Raw genomic sequence first — 26,904 nt, 5'->3', positions numbered from 1 at the left:
TGTGTTTTTATTAATTGAATTTGTTGGAATTAAAAATAAAAAATGAAATTGAATGAATAGTTAAGGGATGAGATGGTTAAGAGATGAAAGGATGCGAGTGTTGTCTTTTAATTAAGAGATGAGCTGAAAAATACAATAGGACCTATAAACAGAGATGAGAGATGAGACGGTTAAGAGACGGATAATAGAGAGAAATGAATGCGGATGGCAAAGATTAAAACAAGGGGGCAACAATTAATTACCATGAGCTGGTGTATTAAATTTTTTCAACAATACATTGTCAGGTAACTAGACTGCTCTTTTATTTCAAACTTAGAAATGCGACAAATGGCACCAAGATGTCCCCATCACTCAATCAATCTTTCCTCTTTTGGCTTAACATTTTGACACCTCACCAAATTTCCATCCAAATTTCAACATGAATTCAAATTCATCCCACAATACAAATCACAAGAATGGATATATGTAAATTATAGTACCCCTCTCTCACACACACAAAACACACACACACCGCCGCTTTGCCGTGAGTGTACAGAAATAATCTTTTTCCAGTACAAGAGTAGTACTAGTTTTTTAGCACGAGGCATAAAATGGGTGAAAACGGTTTTGGTTTCAAGGAGGAGAGGAAGCAAGAGTTTGTGAGTGTGAAAGAAGAGGTGCTTATGTATTCCGACGACGAGGAGGCGAAGCCGATGGAGGGGCTGAGAGAAATTGGGCCGCCGGCGTTCTTGAAGAAGACGTATGAGATGGTTGACGACGCTCGCACCGACTCCATCATTTCATGGAGCCTCACCAGAGACAGCTTCATCGTGTGGGATCCTCACAAATTCTCCGCCGATTTGCTCCCCAAACATTTCAAGCACAACAATTTCTCCAGCTTCGTTCGCCAGCTCAACACTTATGTCAGTATCTCTCATTTCTCATTCATACCAATTTATCAGTAGAAAAATACATGTGTTGTAAAATTAATTGAACTGTGCAGCGCTTCAGAAAGATTGATCCGGACAGGTGGGAGTTTCGGTGCGAAGGGTTCGAGCAGGGGAAGAGGCATTTGTTGAAGCATATGACAAGGAGGAAGAATAAGTCCATGGCGATTCGACAAAAGGAAGCTCGTGAGTCCACCGATATTCATGGAGTTGAATCGGCGGATGCGGAGCTCGAAAAGCTGAGCAGCGACTACGCTGGATTCAGAGCGGAAATCGCGAAGCTCAAGCACCAGAACGAGAGCTCGATGCAGGATCTAGCCGCGGTGAGGGAGCGTCTGCTTGTGACCGAGACGAAGCAGAAGCACATGGTGGTTTTCATGATCAAGTCCTTGAGGAATCCGATGTCTTTGCAGTGCTTGATTGAGAGAGTGAGGATGATGAACAAGAGGAGGAGAGTGGAGCATCGTTGCATAGATGTTGAGGAGCTTGTTGGTGGTGAGGCTGAGAGGAGTCTTGATCAGGTTTATCAGGAGATGATGATCGGAGCAGAGGCCTTCTCGTCGGATGAGTCTGGGACCAGCACCACTACCGCGTCTGAGAATGAGTTCTTGTGGGAGAAATTGATGGAGGATGATGTGATGTATGAGGATGAGGGAGACAACGCAGGGACTTGGAAGCATTCGGATATAGTTTCGGAGTTGGAGGGCCTCATTGCAGAGCCTCCGGCCAATGGAATGGTTGGTTCTTGCGAATCTGCTTGATGCACAGCTATGATAGGTATAATCTTGGCAATGGTTGAGCTCAACTTTGCAATGTTTGGTAGGCTTTGGATGCTCATCTTTATTGTAGATACACAAACATATGTTGCTTTGCTTTTCCATAAGTGCAGTGACTGTTGATCTTTTCTTGAATGCTTTGAATGTCCCTTAAATTTGGAAGGTTTCTTGATTCTTTTCTTTTATCCCTTAATCGCAATTAGACCATCTAAATCATGGTTTTTAGCTTGAATTGGATTCCATTTTATAAACGAGATAGTAGTATATTTTGAAATACATTTAGGTGACTATAAGATAGAGTATTTGGCTCTCTTCACTCTTGGTAGAATGTCATTATATTGGTGAAATATGCGATCTGGTTTAAAAACTAGAATAACATAACATGATTATTCTTAACCGTTAGGAGTAACACAAGATGTGACTGTGTCCAAATCAATGGTAAAAAAATTGAGTTTTAACATAATGTATTAGGTATAACACATTGGACAATGTATTTTATAACTATTCTAACTGAAGTCCAAAAATTGAGTGATGTTCTCTATTTTACGAATAATAAAATACAGTTCGCTAGAATGTTCAAGTGTTCAACGGTAGCCACGCGTCAGATGCCTTCCTAAAAAAGTAAGTGAGCAATTGAATGATTATGACTCAAATATTCCTGAAGAAGAAAATTGCAAGATTGAGTTGGTAAGTTGTGACAATGTTCAACGCAGAGAGTGTGTATCGGGTGTGTGAATTATACTCCATGTTTCATGACCTTATAGCATACCCCACCCAGAAAAAATAAGAAATACTAAGTAAAAAAAGAACAAAAAATTAAGTTCTTATATTAAAAAAAAATGGTGTTGCTGAGAAAAACTGTAGAAAGGTTTCTGTTAGATGATTGGACAAGACCCACTGCATCCAATTTTTCTCACTAAAATCCAAAATAAATAAGTTTTGTTTGTCATATTCCAAATGAATACATTTCACTAGAAAGTTCAAACAAAGAAAATTGGCTCCAAGTCTCACAATTCAATGGTAGCCACGCGGCGGATGGTTTCCTTATAAAGTAAGTGGGGAAATTTAATGATGTGACTCAATACTATATCTTGGCAGATAACATTTGTTTCCTAAAGCATAAAACTGAAAAAGATTGAGAATTGATCACAGCCACAAGCTCTCTCGCAAGTGATTACAACCACCGTGTAACAAGACAAGCACAATTATGAGAAGAGAAATTGATAATGATTTCCTACTAAGCCACAGTATTAACTTCTTCTTATTGTACAGATTGGTAAAAGTTACTTTGTATGTATAAGATATGTAGACATTATACAAACACATTCTGTTATGCTCACTATTTTGAAGACAGTCACTAAGAAAGGCTCCAGCCTAATCTGTTGAGTCAACCGAAAATCCTACAAAAGAAAATAAGCTGCACTATACAGTTTGGAGAGGGTTCTCAGCCTATCCAAATATTCCTCTTTGACCTTAAAAGGTGCCTCATTTAAATGATATTTGAATGATTCATCAACTAGAGCATTATCCATGGAAAATAGGAGGCTGGTGGCCAATGCAACTGAAAGATCAATTATCAGTTTTAACTCCCGCCATCATACTCTAAACAAGTTACTGCAATACACAAACTACAACTACAAACATGCAATGCACAAGTTCAATTTTTTATACTTAGCCATTGCGAGAGACTTCTAAAAACACAGAGCATCTCTTTGACTAATGCCAAAAAGAACCCAATCAAATAATCTTTTTTATTTTCCCTATCTTTCAGTTTCTTTCCTTTACTTTCTCATCATTTTACTTCTCCAAACCGTAGTACAGCTCAACCACTGCCAAGCACCACTTAACCCCTGAAAAAGTAGGAAACAATCCCAAAAGGATGTATCTGAACTGATAGAGTGAATTACCTCTATTTTCAAGATAAAGAAACTTGTGTCATAAATCATCACCAGCCATAGCAAGACACATGGAAGCTTCTCCCAGTAATGAATCTCTATGCACATTTGATCCGTCGGAATAGCTTTTCCTTCTGTATCAATAGAGATCTGAAGGGATTTTCTGCCATTTGAAGTGAGATCAGATGGTCTAGCTCCCTTAGTCAACAGTGATACAATTATTTTTCGGCTGTGGTTTTTGAGTCACAGTAAGCGCAAATGCTTCATCTAGTTGGTGTCCTCTTCTTTTAAGTACAAGAGTTTGGATAGCCTTGCATTCTTGTTGATTACACCTATCTCACAATGCCTAAACAAGTTTAGGATAATGTAAAAATGATTTTTTGCCTTAAAGTTTTTTATACAATTATTCTGCATCCAAGGCAACTGACTAGGGGCCGTTCCAACAGCCCAGAATGTTTGAGTGCTGAATCAGAGACTACTGGTTTAAACTAGAAACAACTAAATGTGCTCAAACTATGCTTGCTCGAGTACAGCTCAAAGATCAATCTGAGCTCGTACTTGTTGCCTTCTGTATCAAACTGACTTCCTGAAGCCAGATTCAAAATAGTAAATACTCACTCTCATGTCCCAGCCAAATTAAAAGGTAGCAGTACTATGATTTTGCTACACTAAACAATGAATGGAGTAACTAACAGCATAGATGCATATTCAAGACAGACCCATGAATTAAGGTAGTCTGTATTAGTTCCCAAACCACTAGAGCCAATTTTGCTGATACAAGAACTAATTGATGACAATTGACATAGCTTTCAATCAACAAGAGGAGCACAAGATCAAGCCGCAACAAGAAGAACACAAGATCAAGCTGCAACAAGAGGAGAACCAACCACTCCTAGTTTTAAACAAAACTGAAGTCAAAACACTTGTTGTTCGAGGCTCATTGTATGCTGCCTTAATTTAATCCATTATGAGTGGACAAAACTGTACTCGTCCTAAAACATGAATCCATGATAATATAACATCCCAATACATCAATTGTGCGATCAACATAGAAACACAAACAATTGAACACGAATAACAAATTCACAAAAAAACAAGATAAAATAGTTAAATTGAAAATATTCAATTCTAGATAAGTGGTAACCAATTCAATGATCTGGAAGACAAATGACGCATACATAACTTCCACCATGAATGCAGCAGCAGGCCTACACGCCAAATGCAAGCACTCATCATCAACACAAACGCAAACATTTTTAGGGGAAACCCCTAACTTTTCCACTATACATATAAGCAAGGACCATCACCAATGTAGCCAACATCGCAGTCCTTCATCTCCAATTTCATATCCCCTTTCCAATTTACAAACAAATTTCTGAAAAAAAGAGCACCGGTGGATGGGACTCTCCCTGCCGGGAGGGAAACTAGCCTCACGTCATCGGCAAAGAAATCAAAACCTGAATGTTTTATTTATATTTTTTGAAAATTCCTGATATTTTGGTATGCAAGGTTTAATCCAATATTGGTAGGAATACATCGATTTATATTTTCTGCGCCCTTCAACGAAGACCAATTGTTTAACTGATGAAATAACACATCCATTTCTCTCAACAAGGTATTTTCTTCCCATAGACAAAATAAGAGGTAATACAGTCGAACACCAAAATACCAGATCTACAAACCCTAACGATTTCAACTTAAAATAATAGCAGAATCTTAAGAAATTTGATAAAATCTCAGCCGCCGAAGCCGTAGAGAGTCCGACCCTGCCTCTTCAAAGCGTAGACAACATCCATGGCGGTGACGGTCTTCCTCCTGGCGTGCTCAGTGTATGTGACGGCATCTCTGATAACGTTCTCCAAAAATATCTTGAGAACTCCTCTGGTCTCCTCGTAGATGAGGCCGCTGATCCTCTTCACGCCGCCTCTCCTCGCCAGACGCCGGATGGCCGGCTTCGTGATGCCCTGGATGTTGTCGCGGAGCACCTTACGGTGACGCTTTGCTCCGCCCTTTCCCAGCCCCTTGCCTCCCTTTCCGCGCCCAGACATTTTCGGTGTGAGAGATTTGTAGGAGTATTTGATTCGGCAAATTGAAGAGATGGAATTTGTTGTGAGAATCTCAAGGGTTTTAAAGGCTGGAGAAGAGAGGGGAGAAGAGGGAAGATTTGAATTTCGTGGTCAGTTTTGGCGGAAATGCTCTGAGCTGTAGGATTTTGTGGTGTTGGACGGCTGGGATGTCGATCTGAGTGAATTAGAAAGGTTAGATCTCGGCTGTACGATATTTGAGATCGACGGCTGTGAATAAGTATATCTGATTGCGGATAACTGACGTGGCATTTAAAACTAACAACTCCAATGGGTTTTGCATTTTAATAAACGAGTGATAAAAGAAATGTTTGTTTAGGATTTACTACGAGTTAGTGTAGTTTGTGTTTTGTGCTATAGTCAATAAAGAAAATCTCTTTGCTCTCTTTGTTTGCATCTTTTTAGTGGTTTATGCCGTTCTTCATCTTCTTTTTCTTAACGGTTTCTGCAGTTCTTTATCTTTGATTTCTACGCAATTTCATCACTTTCACTAGAGAGGATCTCCTAATCACTCTTCCTACTCCACCTCTTACAATGCAATAAAACAATACTACAATCTGGAAGATTATTTTATTGCATTGTGAGAGATGGAGTAGAAGTAGAGTAAGAAGAGTGGATTAGAAGATCTTTTTCGTAATTTCACAATCTCTCTAAACTCCAAAGTGTTCTAGTCTCACTATAAAAAGTCTATGCATGATGGGAAGTGCTTCTCCGGACAATCGCATCTAGTAAACGAATGATGTGTGAAACTTGATGCATAAAATAGAATTATGTGTCGAAGGAGGATAGCTTATCAACTACACCAATCACCAAATGTTGCCTCAACCATATTTACGAAAATTATAAACTTATATTTTATTTTATTTAATAATTATTTTGTAATTATTTTAAATTAGAGTTTAGTGATTTATACTATCCGCCCTTGAAAAATAGACAACTTTTTAAACGACACGAGTTTTAATGCACAACTAATAAAGTAAGATAAAAAAATTGGTAAAATATGAAAGAATAAAAGAAAAATGGTATTGTATTAGTGAAAATTCACATCATAAAATTTATATTTTATGGGATGGAGGTAGTATTAAATTTAATATAATTCATAGTGATTTAGTAATCCATAACTAAGATCACCTCTGACCGTACACTAAATTCCATTTTTTGTGTAAAAAAGTTCTCCAACCATATATCATATGCAAACTCATTTTTGGATATTTTAATAAAACAATATCAAATTTAGAGTAAACACTAAAAATGAGTAACTACTACAAATTTTTTTTGAGATATTGCATACTAGTCCTTATTATTATTTTAACATGTTGAATTAGCCAGCCATATAATACACGTAACTCTTTTTTTAAGAATTGCAAACATTTTTTCATTGAAAATAATTAAATAATTAGCAAGACATTGCGAGACTATCGTACCATAATAAATTATGTTTCTTTTGCAAGTAATAATTAATAAATTTACTAAAATTATGTTTTTTTAATATAAATTATATTTAATACAAAAATATATTAATAAGAAATTTTGTATAATAATTTAATTTATATAAATTATTCATAATATTGCGGGATAATATGTAATTTAAATAAGTACGTAGGTATAATTGAAAAGATATAAAAAGTTGTAAATATGGAATATTTTTGGGGTTTGAATTTGGAGTAAATGATTGGAGTAAAATTATATTTTGGTGTGACCCAAACTCAAAACTGAATTTGTATTTGATGTAAATGGTTGGAGATGACCTAAGAATAGTAATCTATACATATATAAAATGCGAGTTTTGGGCCATTTTGAATGATAATTTTGTGCAAAGGATGTAAATGCAATTAAGGAAAGCTGAGCTGTTATGGCTTTTGTAACTCCTACTAATTCATGCGATTATACATATATTTAGATAAGATTAAATTTAGTTTAATAGTATAACGGTTACAAATGTTATCATTGTGAATATTTATAAGTTTTAAGCATTAAGCTTCTCACGTCCAACAATCACTATGGATTTAAATTGACATTTATTCTCCAAGACGTTTTCAAATTGCCTTCATCATTATTGAACGTTTTTTTGAAAATGCCATGATCATGGTTAATTAGCTAAATAAATGAGAACTTTTCGTTTCTGTTTCAGTGATGAATGACGCCTCACATCCAATCACTGTATATATATACAGGACTATGATATACACATTACCCTAAAATTCATAGATATATTGAGCATGGAAACGAAATCCGACTCCAGCACATTGCCTATTGCCTCTTCATCCTCCGCCACCATGGAACGACTACATAGGAATTGACGGTGAATATCCTCCAAAGGTTTGCATAGTATATTTTTTGCTTAAGTGTTCTTTGCTTTAGTTTTTTTAAATTCATAAAAAAATGTCAATCCACTTGCTTTTAGTGGTATATAACCGTTCATAACTATAAAAAAATTTAAAAATAACTCTAATATTCCATAAAAAAATCAAAAACTTTGGGGCATTGTCCCCCAAAATAGTTAGGATTATCTTATAGTCAGGGGGAAAAAACTGGGGGAGGGGGCGAAAAACGAAGAATTTTGTAAAAAATAGTGTTTATTTTCTTTTTTTTTTTAACTTTTTGTAACATTGTTTTCTATTGAACTATTCTTAATTGTTTTTATTAATTTTATTTACAGCTTTTTAGTATTCCCCTAGATGAAGGAAGTCTTTTGATGTTTATAATATTGAGTCTTTTAATTTTTTTTTTATCACGTTTTTTTATTTCCTTTTTTATTCTTTCTCCTTAACAAAAAAAAACCCCTTTTTAGGAGGAGAGTTTAGATATCAATCTCCATTATAATCAACATTTATAAGCTTATTTTTAAACAACATGTGTTTTTTTGGTTGATCTTTTGCAATAGGTGAAAAATTCTTATTACGGGTGTTTTGTTTCAAATTTTAGTTTGAAAACTTATTTTAAATTTTGAGTTTTCATTTGTATTGTGAATTGTTATCATATACAAGTTTAGAACTTCTAATTATTGTTTCTCATTTTAAAATTGGACTCATGTTTCAAATTAAAAGTAGAAGTAATTAAGTGTCCTCGAGGGGGCTTTTTGTTTTTTTAAACCCAAACTCTGGTTATATCGTGCGGTTTAGTGATCCATCTAATACTTCTTTCAAAAAATTTTCTTTTCAACCTTGAAATTATAAATTTTCTCATATTTTTTGTTCTTTAAAAAATTTAAAAATTTTTTTTTTGAAAAAAATTTATTCTAATAAGATTATTTTCCATAACAATATTTTTATTTGAAAAATACCTATTTGCAAAAGACTTTAGGGAGTAAGTATAAGTTAATTTATGAACAAAATTGGGTTTGGGGGTCGACGTGGTAACGTGGTATCAAAATGTTGCCCAACTTACTAGTACTTCAATTCTCTGTTTATTTTTATTTACATTATTAGGAATGTTTATTTTTTGATTAAAGTAGTCACTATGACTTGAACAGCTTGAGGTTGGGGGTTAAAAACACAACTTTGTAACCTCGATCAAACTGTCTTCTAGTTTATGGTAGAAATTGTACCTACCCAACTAAATTTTTTATTCAGTCACACTGACATATTGTACTACTCCCTCTATAAATGAGTTTATGAGTAAGTTAATAGTGCATATTGATTTTAAAATATATTATTTCCTTTCGTTTGGCTTAAATTGGGTTTAAATTTGGGGTTTGTGAGTTTTAAGAAAGGTTTGAGTGGAAATTGGGGGAATTGGGATAATAAAATTAGAAAAGTGACTCATAAAAAATCCAAACTCAATAAATTTGTTAAATAAGCCAATCGTATTTGTGAAGATTGAAAACCATAGAAAAAAAAAATCACTAATGCGATAACTCAAATCCCTCGGGTTTGATAAAAAAAAATCCCCGCAAAGAAATTGTATTACTAAGTTTTTTCCCATTTTAATTTTTTTTTTTGCTGATGGGCTTTTCCCCCTTTTTTTCCTTTGTGCCATATCAGTGTCTCCCCGGAGTTCAATTTAAATTTTAAAAGTAATGGGGAAAAATGCAAAGTATACGGGTTAATTTTACATTGCATTTTCAATATTATAAAAATTGAACTACAGAGAAAGAGTATTTTTTGTCTTTTTACATTACCAAAATCTCTGTCTCTGTTTTATTGATTGTCTCTCTCATTACACTTCTCCTTTATCCTCCATTTAATCATAGTGAATTTACTTTTTTGAATTGATTTTTTAAAAATTTTGATACACACACTATCTAAAGGGTTCAAAATCATAAACTGTAAAAACAATTTAAATGTACAACCAAAAAAAAATAAAACGAGTAAATTTAACCCTTAATGAATTAAAAAAAAAAGAACTGGGGAAATTTGGAAAAAAAGGGAAAAATTGAATTAAATTTTAATTTGATTTAATTCAAAATTCAAAATATGGTTTTCGTTTTTCTCACGCTTTCTTTCGTCCACCGCCCACCGCCGCATAAATTAGTCGTCATAACACCGTCATATTCTTTTTTTAATGAACAAATGATATTGATTTATGGGAAAAACCGTTGGGGTTTGTGATCTTTTTCTTTAAAATTCCAAATTTTTCTTTGGCCAACTTTCACACACTCTTCTTTCATTTTTTTTTCCCTCTCTCTCTCCATCCCATTACAAAATCTTTGTAAGAGGGGTTCCAAGGGTAATAAATTTTTGAAAAAATAAATTCCATATTTACCCTTTTTTTAGAAAAAAAATTCTTAGGGAGAGGGAAATTTTAAAAGGGATTATACCTTTTTTTTATTTTAAAATTATCTTTACCTCTTCAATTTAGGGAAAATAAAAAATATTCCCCATATTTTACCCTTTTTTATAAAAATCATAAAAATCATTTTCCAAAAGGGAAAGGATTTGGAAGAATTACACATGTTTTTTTAATGTTTGTACTATTATTTTATTTTTTTTAAATGATATATCTTTTATCCTGAGTTGATTGATTTTTAAAAAGGTATATTCATTTTGAGAAGATAAAAACGAATATTTTGTTTACCCTACCTTGGGTTTTCCAAAATTCCTATCTATAGATTAACCAAAAAAAAGGGATTAAAAAATGAAATAGGCACGGCCAAGAAAATAACATGCTGAGTTGACAACCTTGAATACTAAACAATCGGATTAACACTTTTTAAGTTTATCACAAGCTAAATTCACCTACGAAACACAAATTTAAAAAAGCAGAAAACAAAGGTAATGTAAGCAACTTAAAAAAAAATGCACTATTTTGCAGAATCCATCATTCAAGAAGAAATGCCGAGATTTTATACTCCAATAAACTAGGGGAATGATAATATAAAAAAAAATTAAAATAAAAAATTTAAAACTAAAAAAAAATATCACATACTTCCTCCGCAAACATTGCAAACTCGTCATTGGGCTATTGGGGTGGTTTTAATTCATCTTTCCCTTTTTTCCTAAATTACAAGAATTATAGCGTGACTAACAAAAGCCTCGAACATTTGTGTACAATTGCATGAGTGGAACGTTTATTCGTTCAATGAGCATTTAACTATTCTCAAATTTGTTTAAAGGTGATAGATAAATGGAAAATCCCAAAAAATTGGCCCAACATATTTTTCCTTTTTGGTCTCATTATCTTTGATTTTTTTCTCAGCATATGAAAATTTTGATCATTTTGGTCCCCGTCAACATTAAAAGAAAAATCTGCACGAGTTTAATCCCGATATTGACCAAATTAAACTTTTAATTGATTTTTTACTCCTAATTATTTTTACAATTCAATTTCCCCAAAAAAAAAAAAATAATTCACGATATTTTATCTTTGGTGATCAACGATGGCGCGCTTCTAACCCACCCACCACCCCGATGAAGATTTTTCCCGGCTCTCCTCAATTGGATTTCGACACCGTGTATGTGGCGGTGGGAAGTCGGTGGAGAAGACAACGCTTGCCTTGGACGCGCCGCCAGGCAAAGGAGAAGAAGAAGAAGAAGAAGAGGAACAAGAAGACATGGAGACCTACAAGATCTACATCTTCAAGGTGGCCGGTGTGCACCCGACATGGGATCCCCAAAGAAGGAATGGGCATCATGAACAACTTCATCAACGACATCTTCGAGAATCTCAAAATTGGAAAAGGAGCGTGGAACTGGGGCAATTTGAGAGGAAGAGAAGGAAGAAGATGAAAGATTAGAGGAAGGAAGAAGATGAAATTGAAGTGTAAAAATAATTAGGGAATTGTTAGGGAATAAAAAATTAAAATTTTAAAGTTTAATTCGGTCAAAATCGGATTAAACCCGTTGACGTTATTTTTTAACGAAATGTTGACGGGGGACCAAATGATCAAATTTTCATATTGCGGGCCAAAAAAAAAAGATAATGTTTATGACCAAAAGGTAAAATGGTCATATGTTCATGCCCAAATTTTTGGCCTTTACTCTAGATAAATTAAAAACATATGTATATCTGTGTAATGAATGACCCTGCTCTCATACTAAAAGTTGTTCTCTTATACCAACACAAGTCTTTCTAGCGTGCTTTGTTACCACTCCACGCTCCAGGGGAAACCAGTATCCCGGGGTTACCCATCTCACAAGAACTCTAATGTTAAGTTTGACACTAGAAAATGAGTCAATCGTTGGGATGAGTAACACCTATCAAATTTCTAAGCTCTCATCGAATATGTAGTCTCATACCGATATCTTCGAAATCCATCTCTTTTGGGTGTGTTTCGGTTCATTCATGTTCCCTTCTTGTAGATGTAGGAGTCGTTTTCTTATCTTGCCTCTACATCGGAAATCACATTCTGCTTGTTGTTTAGTTTGTTTAATTACCCCTTTAATAAGATTAATAAGTTTTCATGAGTGATAAATCAATGCTTTTAAGTCGTTTGTGATGTTTTGGTTCAAAATTAACATAAATTTATCAAGATGTCTTTACCATCAAAGACACCTGATTGAGCTTCAAGAATACTTTCGGGATGCGTTTTATGGGTGGTGTGGATTTGTGTGGTTTTGGATTAAAATATGGTTTATAAATGTGGATTACATATGTTAGCATCTAATCATACCACATGTTTTATAGAAAGGATTAATGGACTATTTAAAATCTAACACACGTTTTATACATGTAATCCCTATGTGGATACATTCTAATGAACAATCTATCCTAGCTAAAATATTATCATTCCTAAATTGTCCTCAATGAGAAAAAAAAAACCTATTTAGCACCAAAATCACCATCTAACAATTCACAATTCCCCTCGCTCTTGGCATCCTTGGAAACACCCAAAACAAAAGGTCAGTTTCCCCATTAATTTTAATTTTTGCTAATCATGTTAGTCTTAAGTATTGTTATTTATGATAGATCTTGTTGAAGAAACAATTTATTATTTTTGATTGTCGTTTTAGTTTTTATGGAGTGGTTTCTTTTTCGATTCACGTGGTCTATAGATTGTGTAATTTTCGGTCATTTGTGATGGAAAATTCAATGCGCCTAACAGGGCAAGCGGATTCGGAAAACCCAAAGGGTGAGTATATTTTCTTCACATCCATGTATGTTTTGTGTACAAAATGAGGTATGTTGGGCGATGTTGTGTACCGTTTCCCTTTGTGCACCCCTAGTTATAGCTTTTGTGACCAGTGAGGACGAAAAAGAACAAACCGACCGACACCCCGCAGTTGGGACCGACCGAGAGGAGGCATATTTACTCGCCACCGAAGGCGGTCGGGGCAGTGGGAAGTCCGACAAGGGTTTTTTATCCCGGTACCAAGTGCGCGAAGATTCTTTCCGGGAGTTCCCTCGGAGCGATTTGAAGGATCCATATCCAATCCAAGATCCACATTTGGAAGAAAGCATGGAGCTCTTTCACTAGTCCCTAGCCGGGAGTGCGTCGGATTTAATGTTCATAACGACTACAAAATCGATTGTGATGAAGAACAATGGGATCAAATTATCGGGTAAAGGAAAACTCATAACTTACCCTACACTCACTCACCCCCCTTGCTAATTTATTTATTCTTTTGACAAGGACAATAGTGCTCGCTTGCACGTAATAAGACAGGGCCCGCTCTACAAGGGCTGGAAGATTGTGTTGGGAAAGGACCGAGCCACCGGTGATGAGGGTCGAATACGGCAACTTTCCCGGGGGAATTTGGTTCGTCCACCATCCACAAAGCGGGAATCCTTTGATGGAGCGAAGTGATTAGTATTACACAAATAGTATCAAATCGGTAGTTACAGACAACATCCCTACAATGAATCACATTCGCATTCGTCAGGTTTTAAATCACCATGGCCCCAACACAATACCTGATTTTAATTGATTTTAATATCCCGTTGATTAGCTTATGTGAACAACAATTGACACAATAATAGCATTCTACGAATCCAAAAAATAAGATATAACACCAATTCCATATTCAAATTTTCACATTTTTTTTTGGGAAATACATTTAAATCATAAAATGAAAATAGTGATTAGAGTTTCAACTTTGGGGTATTTAGGAATTTTAGGGAAAAACCTACGAAGTTTTAGCTCATTCAAAATCAAAGCGTAAAAAATCCATATTTTCCGACACAAAACAACCGAATCGGCAACACATACAACCAAATTCAGCAAATCGACCTTCAACTACCGGAATCGGGTCAAATATAGTTCAATTTTGTAACCTATATGTTTTTTTAACAAAAAATTGCAGTGTAACCAATGAGGCACGCTTTGCGAGCCCCTAGCCGAGAAAAAGAGTGTCTTCAAGACGCCTAACCCGTTGGTCGGAAGTATTTAACAGAACCTCCTCAAAATTTCTTCTACTTTCAAAACCCTTCTTTCTCAGATTTTCTTCTCAAAAATAGACAAATGGAGGGTATTGAGGAAAATGTAACCCCTATCCAGGTACAAGCCCCGAGGAGTGAATCTAAACCCACTAATTTTGGGTGGTCTAAAATCAAACCCCTTTCCATAATAAACAGAAAATTTTTTGTCAAGGGGTGAATCCGGTACCAGAGTATTTTTCCATTCTATAAAACAACCAAAATATGGTGGATAACTTTTCCAACCCTACGATTCCACTTCATAAAACACGTCCCCCAATGATATGCAATTGATAAAATAATTTTAATTAATTTATTATTGTTTTTAATTGATTTTTATTAGTTTGATCTTTTCTTCAAATATTTAAATTTTTTGTTTTGTTATAAATCTATCCTACCCCGATTGAATAGAATTAAACGTTTTTATGAATTCAATGGTAATGATAGAAATTCTAACTTAAATCCTACCTTTTTTCAAATACTAGGATTTAAGAGCATCCGCAATATTCGGCTAGCGAAGCATTGCAAATCGCCAGCCGATGGCTGCCGAACCATTGCAAAATCGGGGCGAAATGCCGGATCGGTGGGCGGGCGATCGCTCGTCGCCCCGATCGGCTAGCCGCCATTGTGGGGGCCCGATGGGCCCCACGCGGTTTGTTTTTTATTTTTAAACCTATATAAACGCGATTTTCGTTTCATTTTCTTTTGCACCACTTGTTTTGGATTTTTCTCTCTCTCTAACTTTGCAAGAGCATCATCGAGTGATGGATCACAACAACGAGTCAGTCCGGCGGCGAGTGGATCTCGGAACTCCCACGGTACCGTGGGATCGGATGGGGCGAATGGGCCCCGGGGGTTTTAAAATCCTTGGAATCGGATGATGGGGATGATGGGCGGGGGCGCCGGGGGGCATGGGGGGGAAAGGGGTATGCCGTGGGAGATCGGGCGGCGGGCGGGGGAGCGGCGGACGTGCGACGCGGGTGGGGGTATGCCCGGATGCGGCAGGGATGATGGGGATGATGGCGGGGCGGGATGCGGCACGGTATGCATCCGGGATGCGAGGGTGCGGGGGTCACCGGGAGGGGACCGGTATATCGGCCTCGCTTGATTTTTTGACGGCTTCGTCTCACACCGACCGGTGGACGGTTCTGCGCGATGACCTTGTCATTGCATGATATGGGGATCGATCTGGGGGAAGATGATCTCCGTTCACGCGCGGGCCACACGAAGAAGAAGGCGGGGGGAAAGGGAAGGCGGCGGTCGCGTCATCGCGCCAGGCCTCGAGGAAGTGGACGGAGGATGAGGTAGCCGGGGTGGCCAGGGTGGCCAAGGGGTGGTTGGAGGTGTGCGCGACCCGAGTTAAGAACAACCGGGTCGTCAACATGTGGTGAGTCGGATATGGAGGCCTTTGCCCACGCGGGAAGGACTTGAACGAGGAGGCCCGGAAGGGTGGGAGCGCACCCGGGCCGGTGGGCCGTTTTGCGAATTTGTACCCCGGCCCTCCGTCGGCTCGAAGTGGGCGGAGAATGAGGACGACGCCGGAGGATAGCCGCAGTCGGTTCCCTGGAGGGGGAAATATAAGGGGTTCCCTTCCAGGGTCTTTGTTGAAGGACTCGAAGTTCGGGCGGATGCGGCTATTTGGGTGGCCCCAAAAGCGGCCAACTATAAACGGGGACTACGGCGCGCGAGCGGATCCGACCTCCCGGATCGGGGTTTCCAAACCTCGCCGTTTTCGGTCGCCCCTTGGGAATGACGGGGCAAGCTGCGAGCGGATCCCTATGCCGGAGTCCTCCGCCCTCCCACCGCCCCTCAGTACACTCTCCATTCGCGTAACCAAGCGGGCTCGGATGTCGAATCTTCAAGAGTGGGAAACGCCCGCGACCCCCCGGGGAAGATGTTTAACTGCACGAGATGTGAAGCATCGTGTTGATTTGGAATCGCGAGGGCACGGCTAGGGGTTCCGACGTGGGCTCGATTCCACGGGTGGCCGGGCGAGCGGCGAAGGGGATGAGGGTAGAGAGTGGTGGGGACGTGTGTTGAAGCCCTTTTTTTTAAAAAAAAAATCATGTACTTTTTTAAATCTTTGTACTTTTTTTTTTTTAAAGGAATGGATTATTTTTCCAGTATATATTCGTAAATTTAATTGTATTTTTAAACGTAATTTTAATTAGTGAATGTAGTATATTTTGAATTATTTTTATTGCGGTGACTATGGTTGGCCACAAATCGATGTGGCGGGTCGTTTTTTTAGTGTTGTTGACGTGGTAGGGGAGAGAATAGGCCGGCGTGGTGGCTAGCGGTGCGGATCTCTTTCTAATAAAGGAATAAAGGGTAATTGCGGGTTTACACAACTCGATTAGCAGTAAAAATTAGACTCACGTGATGAAGCATAGGTTGGATGGAAAAGGCATCACGTGATTCACGTGACGAAAGGGTCCTCGCACGCAAACACCGAACTCCAGCTCCAACCCATATTCCGTAACGAGAATCAGAATCCCACGCCCCAGCCAGGCGCGTGTCCACTGCACACCCTACAATTTTAGAAAACCGATCCAAAAAAAGCGAAAGAACACCTTCAACACTGGCAAAAACACGCACACAGTAATATATACGTTTACACATGTTATGAAAGTTTTCCCCTTTCTTCTATCTCCCCCTCCCTTTCTCTAACTACTAACCCTAGTGCCGCTGCTGTTGGAAGTGGGAGTTAATCTCGTTCAAATCGTTTCACTTGTTAGATCCAACCCATATTATGCAGCAGCCGAGATCCATATGTAGGGTTTGATTGCCGCCTAATTTGACGTGCGGAGTGGAGAATTTTCATCCAGAAATCCGAGGGTTTTTTGTTGATGGAGCCGCGAGTTGGAAATAAGTATCGATTAGGTCGGAAGATTGGCAGTGGATCTTTTGGAGAGATCTATCTTGGTAGGTTTCTTTTGGCTGAATTTCTGGTCTTTGGTTTTCTGTGTTACTAATTCACCTCCGGTGTATGCAGGGATAAATATTCAGACTAACGATGAAGTTGCAATTAAGCTAGTAAGTCCTGCTGCTTTTCTAATTAGTTTTAATATGTTTACAATCTCATCTTCTTTTGTTCTATGGTAGGGTTACTCCTTTTTAACAGTTATGAATATTGCTTCTATCTTGGATTTTTCACTATTTGCATGTGTTTGTGTTCTTGTGCTGTAAGGTTGAACTTGACTTGTTTGACTTGTATGCTCTTGCTGGGATTAATCCAGTCGCATTTTATGAGTTTTGGTTGCTTTGACTCTTGTTTTGTTCATTTTGATGCAACACGAAGATATAACCTCAATCCATATGAGAGGTGGCTACAATATCCTTCAGCTTTAGTTTTCTCATTCCTTACTTCTCCGGAATTAATTGCTTTTTCATGATTGCGAGGTTTGTTGTGTCTAGGCTTTCCTGATATTGTAACATTGCAAGAAGCGTAACATAACATATTTTCTTCACCACAGCTTTACTTGGTTGTGAAGATGTTTCTTATTTACCCTGTATTGAAATTGTGGTGCTTGTAAAACTACCACTAGGAAAGCACATTTCTATCATTTGATTGAGCAAGGAGAAGGATTTCTTTCAATTTTCTGTTAGATCACCTCCAACCTTTATTAACGTACCTTGTGGTTACAGAAGAGGCGGAAACCATTGCCGCTGCAAACCTTTGTATACTTGCTCTTGTTCAGTTATTAAGAAACGTAATATAAACAAGTGGCATCATATTCAGAAATTGTGTGTGCTGAGAATGTTAAGCTTGCAAATTCAGCAGTAGCACACTAGTATTGATGAAATCTTCTTGGCTATTATAGTTTTTGATGCACGTTTGGTGTTTTCAGGAAAATGTGAAGACAAAAGCATCCTCAATTGCTCTATGAGTCAAAGTTGTACAGAATTTTACAAAGGCGGAAGTAATTCTTCAAGCAGCACATTCACTTTGTTGTTTGCTTACTGACTAACTTTTTATATCAATCATGTCACGGACTCTAACTTTAGCCACAACCCTGCAGCTGGTATACGAGATGTAAGATGGTTTAGCGTAGAGGAGACAATGTTCTGGTTATGGACCTGCTTAGGCCCAGTCTGGAAGATCTTTTCAATTTTTGCAGCAGGAAACTCTCTTTGAAGACAGTTCTCATGCTTGCTGATCAAATGGTCATTATTTTTCCTATTTTAGCTTTATCTCTTTTGTAATGCCATTGCCACTAAAGAATTGTTTCTTAGCATCAGTTTTGCATGTATATCTCTAGCTATAAGGTTTGCCTAATTGTTCTCTCAGATTAATCGTGTTGAGTTTGTCCACTCAAAATCATTTTTACATAGGGATATCAAACTGGATAATTTCCTCATGGGTTTTGGGACGCGTGCCAATCAGGTGTCCTTATATTGCCAATAGTGTTTTTTTTTTCTGTAATAGTGGGTTTGTTTGCTGAATAAAGTTTGTTTCTGCTATCATTATTATTAGGTCTACGTCATTGATTTGGTTTGGCAAAAATATAGAGACAGTTCTACACATCAACATATTCCTTACAGGTAAGATGAGCATCAAAGCATTTTCAGCAGAAGTTCAACATATGGGAGATTCTCATGAGTTCTTACTCAATTTCTCATATAGCTCTGTGCATTGAGTTTGATTGTTTTGATTTCAAGTTGTGCAATCATCAGTCATGTATAACAGCTTTTTTTTTCTTCCAAAAAATGAGCCGTGTATAAGATCTTGGGCGTATAAACCTGTTGTCTTGAATGAATTTATGTTCATAGCTTTGATAAAGAAATTAAAAGTTTGCAAACTAGTAACTGAGATACCTTTGTGTGTGCGTAAGCATGTTAATATCAGTGGGAACAAGACTCGGCCTTGTTGATATCTATTAGCTTTGATAATAAACATTTAGCTGCTGCTTAATATTTACTTTTAAATTCTGATATACAGATAATAGTTTTTATCTGTAAGATATGATCTTTCATCGATCCAGTCTGTATAGGTCAAGATCATCATGTCCAGTTTGAATATATATTCAAGTCCCATCTTGCTTTCACTTCTAGACTGAATTGTTAAAAAGTTGTGAAGTGATAAGTATTATACTCTATCACTTTTGCTTATAGACTAGATTGTTTTCACCCAAAGTAAGTACTGAGTAATATGCTGGAGCCTGGAGCAAATCTTTTCTTGTGTCTTTGAACTCCAAATTTTAAAGAAACTTATTTTTCATGAACTTGTCAATTGTGGATTCAGATTTCTCTGTTTGAAAAAGTTAAATTTTAATCTGCAAACACTGTAGGAGAACAAAAACTTGACTGGGACTGCGATATGCCAGTGTGAATACTCACCTTGGTATGGAGTATATTTCTTTATCTTGCCATGATATTAAAACCCAGTTACTAGATTGATATCAGGTAAAATCACTGCTTTATTGAGATACTGATATTGACCATAGAACAAAGCAGGAGAGATGATTTGGAATCTCTTGGATTTGTGCTGATGTGTACTTCTTAAGAGGAAGGTAAACAGTAAATCCCGTAGGAGTACTATTGTTTCTATTTATCACTTGGAATTGCCGATTAGCATATCCTTGTACAGTCTTCCTTGGCAGGGACTAAAGGCAGGAACTAAGAAACAGAAATATGAGAAAATAAGTGAAAAGAGAAAAGGTCTCAACCTCATTTGGGGTAAGTTTATCATGGAATATTGTCGCTGGACATGCTTGCTTTAGGTGTTTGTATAAATGCTGATTTACATTCCTTCAGGCCTTGTGCAGGGATATCCAACTGAGTTTGCATCATATTTTCATTATTGCGTTCACTGCGCTTTGAAGACAAACCAGATTATGCTTATCTTAGAGGATATTCGGCCTGCTACGTGTGAGAAAGGTCTGGATATTTCTTCCAGTTTTCCGCTTTAGCAAACACAATTCTATGGCACAATTCGTTGATTTGAACTTAGAAGGGTGATAGAGAGGTTAACTGTTTCCTGAAATGTCTTCCCTGCAGGCTTCCAGTTTGACTATGTTTTTGATTGGACCATCTTAAAGTATCAGCAGTCTCAAATGGCTGCTCCTCCTTCTCACGGCCTCTTGTAAGTGTCCACAACCTTTTAAGCTTTGAAGCATAATATCTAAATTTATGGATCTCTCTTTACTTCTTTCAGGGCCCAGGAGCTGGGACAAGCTCGGCTCTTCCCCCTGCAATCCCCAGTGGTGAACGGCTGCCTGTATAGGTGCACATTTGTACTTTTTTCTCACATTGTGTGGTTTCTATTGATCTGGCATTTGAGATCTCTCCTTGTTGTGCCTCACAGGAGGTGATGAAACAGGAAACGCTGGTTGGCCCTTCTTCAGGAGATCCTGCCGGAAGAAGATCTGAGCCAGTTATAAATTCTAGAATATCTAGAGAGAAAAGTCCAGCTGCAAACGATACAGCAAGCAAGGATGCTTTGGTAAGCTACTAATTTATTTTTGTTGTTACTAAAATTTGATATGGTGCTTCGATTAGTGGATGAAATTAGAAAAAGATGTATCATGATAACCCAGAATCATATAAATTAGACATACTGTCAAATACAAATGTTGTCTTATCTAGTGATATATGAAATATTTGAATTTTGGTGTTATAGTATTGCTTCTTAGCTCATTTAATTTTGCAGCTGTCAAACTCCACCTTCTTCGGAAGGTCTAGCGGAACACTGAGACGCGGTACTGTTTCTGGAAGCCGCGAAACTTTTACTTTGGGAAATGATTCTGATCCTACTCGCTCTAGGACCCCTGAGGCTAGTCCAGCTACTGCAAACAAAACATCAAGTGGGCAAGAAGCTTTCCGCAGGAGTGGATCCTCAATGCGAAGCATACTTCTTCTGGGGTGAACAGTTCTAGCATTAAGAATTATGACTCTACAATAAAGGGAATCGAAGGTTTGCATTTTGATGATGAGGAGAGGTTTCACTGAAAAACAACAGTAAGCACATGCCTGTAAATCATCAAAAAAAATGTGTGATTTGAGCTGTGAGGGAATTTGAACTTTGTTGGTAATCCAACTCAACTCACTGTCACTGGTAAGAGATGTGAATTGAAACACAGGAGATGAGTTGGTGGTTGATGATGAAGTAGGGTTGCGTTTATTGGGTTGGGAGTTGTAGTGTGGGTCTATTTTTTCCATGTGCACTTCTCTTCTTCAGTCGGAGTCTGCAGCTGGTCTTGTGTGTAAAATTGGCCAGTGGTCGTTACAAAGTTAATGCTACCAATTTCAGAGACTGCAATTTTATTGTAACCATTTCTAAAAAAATTGGCGCCACTTACTTTTACTGTACGCATCTCTGTATCCTTAGATATAGTATATTTGAATAATTGCAACTTGCAAGTTTGAGTGCATTTTTGTTTGTATCATTGAATTTTTGGCTTTAAATTAGTTTTGGGATACGGGTTTTAAAAATTAAATTTTTGGGAAAATCCTTTTGTTTTTCCCCTAAACTTTTAAAATGATGTTAAAAATCATAGTAGAAAATTTTTTTAGACGGGACCATTCTTCATATTTGATTGATTTATGGGAAAAATTTGATCCTATCAAGCGAATTCAAGAATTAGGGTTGGAAAAAAAGTAATTTGACTAAAATACAATCACATTGGATTAAAAACTGCTGAAAATTTTGTATTTACTCTATCTTTCTCAGAAAACCGAAAACTAGATACCGGTGGAGGTTGAGGACATAAACAACCGTTGGAAAAATCCTCTCTCACAGTGAGTGGTGGGGAAAAAAAAAACTATTACTAGGACTATTTCTTCCCAAAAAAAAGGGGCAAATGTTGAATCTTTGGGGAAAATGGGTGGCGGTGTGGTGATGTTTGGCAGCGGAACGGCGTGGTCAAAATAGTGAGTGGAGTAGAGAGGTGGCAAGTGCTCGAGCAAGTGGACAAGGAATTGAGCAAAAGGGGGGGAGGGCGCCTCAATCCGTCAGGGCCAACCCCGCCGCTCTCCGCTGCCGGCGCCGCCCGTCAGGTGATTAATTACTTGCTTTTATATGAAAAACATTATTATGAATAGTTAATCAAAATTGGGGATATTTGCAGATTCCACAGAGGCTGTATACTCTAGATGAGCGAGATTGAACGGATGAAACTGCATTCTTCTACCCCCAGTCGACAACGCTGCCCCAATTGAAAGGAGCATTCAAGCCGCTGCTTTTTTGGGGGGACTGCAGTGGGGAAAATTATTTGACCTCACCCTCAGCACATTTTTTATCTCTTGGTTGCTTTTCCCTTTGGGACTCTGGATGGGGCCCTTTCGGATAAGCCATTGATGTTTTGTTAGGATCATGAATTGTATAATAAATTTGTTCATTCATATAATTGCACTGGTTGCTCTATCTCTATGGTTGCATACATCTTTTCCCTCTCTTTGTTGAAAAAAACATCATGCACTATTACTTGCTGTTTTCTTTACTATACTATCTTCTCTAAAGTGATCATGCATGGGTTTTTTCAAGGCGGGGTCAGTTTCTTGATTCTGGTCCTTTGGCCCTTCTTTTAGCCAAAATTCATTAAAGGGTTGTTCAAGTAAGGTTCATCTATGTTGATCGCCCCTTCCATTTGTTTTCTGAAATCTTGGTATGATTTGCAAAGGGGGCCATTTCTTGATTGCGTATCTGCTCGGGGTCCTGCCAAAAGGGGTACACTCTCACCAGCTTGGGAAACTCTCAAGAAGGAAGGATCCCTTAATTTTCCCAAAGCAGGGCCCTGTTTTTGGGTAGACTTGGAATTTCTTGGGGAAGTGAGTCTATTTTAATTAACTCAAATATGCCTCCCTCTATCATCGCAAGGGGCTGGTTAATTTAGGAATGCTACTTTTAGGGAATGGGAAGATTATTGGTTGTCTTATCATATCATGTTATTAGCATAGCTCTTTCAGTGATCCCTTGGAAAGGAAGCAAAGAGAAAAAATTTCTATATATAAACATTTTGCTTCTTTATCACGTTTGATTTGAATAGTTTTTCTGATTCAGGTGAACCCCGGGAAAAGTATCAGCCAGTGTGGGCTCAGCCACCACACTTGTACTAGATAGTCCTTAAATTGAGGGTGTACAAAAACTTTTTCGATGCTCATTTGCAGACACTCAACACATTCTCATGAAAGCGTTTAGCGGGTGTGGCAACAGAGTATCTGTTTGGGGTGCAGCAGAAGGCCCCCAGATATCAATACGGTTTTCTTCTTCCTTCCTTCTTGATAAAATTTTTTTTGGTTAGATCTAAGAAGGTTGAAATTTGATTTTGGGACAGACTACTTGGGAGCCTCGGATTAAATTAAAGAAGGCCGATGCCCAAGTGAGAGGGGCCGTTCTGAACACTATCTTGCTTCTCCGTCGCCATGAAAGAACTCGAGCAGTACCAGAAGCCAGGGCCCGGGGGAAAATCTGTTGGCTCATGTTTGACATGATTGAGAAATCCATAGATATTGCAGAGCTCTAACCATGATTGAGAAATATTAAAAACCCATTTGAACAATATGACTTATATGTTTTTTTTTTTGACTAAAATCCCTTTTTAATTTTTTGGGCCTCAATACTACGAATCGTTCATTTTAGCCCCAAAAGTGACAAAAACCCTAAAATTTTAACGACCAAACCCCAATTTTTTAAATCAATTAAATTTGTGCTATAATTTTTTAAAATTGGCCCCCAACAGATAATTTCTTTTATTTTCATTTTTTTTAAATTTTTTCAATATGTCTATACAGTTTGGGGATAATTTTGAATATTTATTAGTTTTGGGTGTCATTGAATTAATCTAAATTTAATTTTTGATACCTTTTTTTAAAATTTCATACGGCAGGGTTTTAAAAAGACAAAATATAAATTTAAACCACGATGTACAAAAAAAAATTTTTTTCCCAAATTTTAAGGGAAATTTTTATTAGTATTATGTATTTGTATTAATTTTCCACTAATGCATTTAAAATTCAAAAAAAAACAATTAATTTTCATTACTATAATGTATTAAATGCACACATGACTATTAGCCGTTTAAATTATATTAAACATATTTATTAGATTTAATATTATTTTTAATAATAAAATAAATAATATTATATTAATATTTAAGTAGCACTAACTTCATTAATAAAATTTAAACATGCATTAGCTTGCAAATATGTATTATTCATGTAAAAATATAAAATTATTGTAAATATTAGTATTTACATTCAAAATCACCATAAATATTATATACAAAAGCGATACAAGTAGAGCAGTAAATATTTAGATTTCAAAAATATTTAAAAGTTTATTTTGTTACCTAGAGAATAATTATGATGCATGGATCAAAAATTATACCCTAGATCAATCATGACTCCAATATCTCCTTCACAATCTTCATTTTCTATCATAACGGACTTGATCCCAGCCCAACTCAAACTCCCACTCTTTCCCGATCTTCACTCCGACTCTTCACTGCCCGTCCGCTACTCCTAGTCCTACTCGGACCACGACACCTCCTCCCCTTCACCTCCCGATCTGCTACACCTTCCGCTATTCCACATTTTGATTACCAAGTGAGTAATATGCATTATCCTTATTTTTTTCATTTTAATCGATTTGCATCGATCGGAACGACATTTTTATTCTTTGATGAAAAACCGTTTGGTACGTGCTATCTATTGTTACTCAATTTTCAATTTTGTTTTTCTCCCGTAAATTGCTAGTGACCTTTTTTTATATTTACTTTATTTTATTGTTATAGGATTAGTATCGTTGGAATGTCATATATCTATTCTTGGTTACGGAAAAGGAAAATGGAGTTGCTCAAAGTGAGCCCAGAGCAACCGCAATTTAAATTTTGGGTAGGTTTATATGTTTTAGTAACCATCATAGGATTTTGATGGAAATGTATGAGCAAAACTTCAAAGCCTTTTCTTAATTGGCATTTGGAGTTTGGTCACGACCATGATTGTGCGGGTGATGGACTATGATGTGATACAACCCTTTGTTTCCCTACCACTATCGATGACTTTGTTTCATTTCAAGTGGCAATTATAGCCGACCTGCTCCACCTTCCCAAAGCTTTTATGAATGAAAAGGAGCGATTCCCATTTGAGGAGGTTAGCGGGGTCGCAGTGTTTACGGAAATCTTCATTGCCTTGGACTGGCATCAAAAAGCGCGTATTTGTTCTTGTTCCCAATCTCCATCCTGGTAAGTTACCTTGTAATGGATATATGAGATTTATGTTTATTTGATATTAACGATTCTACTTTGTTTCTTGGTTTAAGATGGTCCGGATCCGAGTTGTCATTTTTAAGGATAGGGAGACGGGAAAGGGGAGTGGCGGGGATGGGCCGATGTCGGGTGAGGAGAGGTACGAGGAAAGGAGGTGATTCCGGGTGAGAAGGCGGCATCGAAGAGGCGTTACGATCATCTTCCTCGTCGCGGACTTGCGCCCGACCGGTAATGTCTTCCTACTTTTACCCAAAATCCGTATTGGTAGGTTCGCATTTAATCAATTTGAATTGGATTCGAGTTTGTTGGGCGTTTTCTTGGCTTTGGATTGTGGTCGATCCTGTCATTTTGGGTGAGGGCGTTTGTATATTGCGTTGGTTGGTGGAATTCGCCGTGGAGGGCGTGGCGCGGTGGAAAGGGTGAAGAAGTAGAAGAGGAAAGGAGGGGCGTGGGTATTATTGGAATTCGCCGTTGTGGGGGGCGGCAACACCACGAGGAGGTTGTGGTTTTCCGGCGGTGGGAATAGTTACATTGGATACCTTATTAATTATGTTAATTGTTATTGTTTGGGTGTTAATATTTGTCGGCTTATGAATAATTTGCCGTGGTTATTTTGCATGCTCGTATCATGGGTGTGCTGATTTTTGGGGCTTAGCATACTTGGGCTATAACTATAGAGACAAAGCTTTCATAGAGGGAGAGGGCTGAGCATCCTCATGAAATGGTATACCTTTACTCATCACTAGAGCCTGTAATAGTCGCATACATACTGGAGGTACACCAACTAGATTTTAAAGCTTTTATATTGATTGGAGTCGGAAACTTTAGTTTAGTAATGGTAACCGTAGTTGAAATATGATTTCCCCTCAAAATGGATCCTACTCCACCCCCTCAACCAATCACTAATGCCCATCCTCCACCGGCACTAGTAATCATCCATATCCTCCACTGGGCACCGTAATAAGCCACCTCCTATAAAAAGCACTAGTAATCAACCACTTCTTCCAATAATTGGCGGTGGTTATTTTGCATGATCGATCAGGGTGTGTGATTTTAGGGGCTTAGCATACTTGGGCTATAACTATAGAGACAAAGCTTTCAGGGAGAGGGTGAGCATCCTCATAAAATGGTATACCTTTACTCATCACTAGAGCCGACGTAATGTCACATACTGGAGGGACACCAACTAGATTTTAAAGCTTTTATATTGATTGGAGTCAAAC

The 26,904-nt window shown here is 37.5% G+C and overlaps 2 protein-coding genes and 1 pseudogene across 2 annotated transcripts; 2 read left to right on the top strand and 1 right to left on the bottom strand.

Annotated features, from left to right (window-relative positions):
* Positions 1-449: 449 nt before the first annotated feature.
* On the top strand, positions 450-1,837 carry LOC125187119 (heat stress transcription factor A-2-like). The gene is made up of 2 exons (XM_048083643.1): positions 450-902; positions 983-1,837. The coding sequence occupies exons 1-2, from the start codon at positions 591-593 to the stop codon at positions 1,685-1,687; spliced, it is 1,017 nt and encodes a 338-aa protein (XP_047939600.1). The 5' UTR covers positions 450-590; the 3' UTR covers positions 1,688-1,837.
* Positions 1,838-5,198: 3,361 nt separating this feature from the next.
* LOC125187284 (histone H4) lies at positions 5,199-5,706 on the bottom strand. Its single transcript, XM_048083837.1, has one exon. The coding sequence runs from the start codon at positions 5,643-5,645 to the stop codon at positions 5,334-5,336; it is 312 nt and encodes a 103-aa protein (XP_047939794.1). The 5' UTR covers positions 5,646-5,706; the 3' UTR covers positions 5,199-5,333.
* An 11,433-nt stretch (positions 5,707-17,139) lies between these two features.
* On the top strand, positions 17,140-21,530 carry LOC125188547 (annotated as a pseudogene).
* Positions 21,531-26,904: the final 5,374 nt, after the last annotated feature.

Source organism: Salvia hispanica, chromosome 5, assembly GCF_023119035.1.
Source record: "Salvia hispanica cultivar TCC Black 2014 chromosome 5, UniMelb_Shisp_WGS_1.0, whole genome shotgun sequence".
Lineage (NCBI taxonomy): Eukaryota > Viridiplantae > Streptophyta > Magnoliopsida > Lamiales > Lamiaceae > Salvia > Salvia hispanica.
Note: the sequence above shows the minus strand (reverse complement) of the source record. Positions and strands in the feature narration are given on the sequence as shown.

Excerpts from the sequence above, each read along its gene's own strand:
- LOC125187284 (XM_048083837.1), bottom strand. The coding sequence starts at position 5,645 with ATGTCTGGGCGCGGAAAGGGAGGCAAGGGGCTGGGAAAGGGCGGAGCA.
- LOC125187119 (XM_048083643.1), top strand. The coding sequence starts at position 591 with ATGGGTGAAAACGGTTTTGGTTTCAAGGAGGAGAGGAAGCAAGAGTTT. Across the intron at positions 903-982 it reads TTCGCCAGCTCAACACTTAT|CGCTTCAGAAAGATTGATCC; the intron begins GTCAGTATCTCT and ends TGAACTGTGCAG.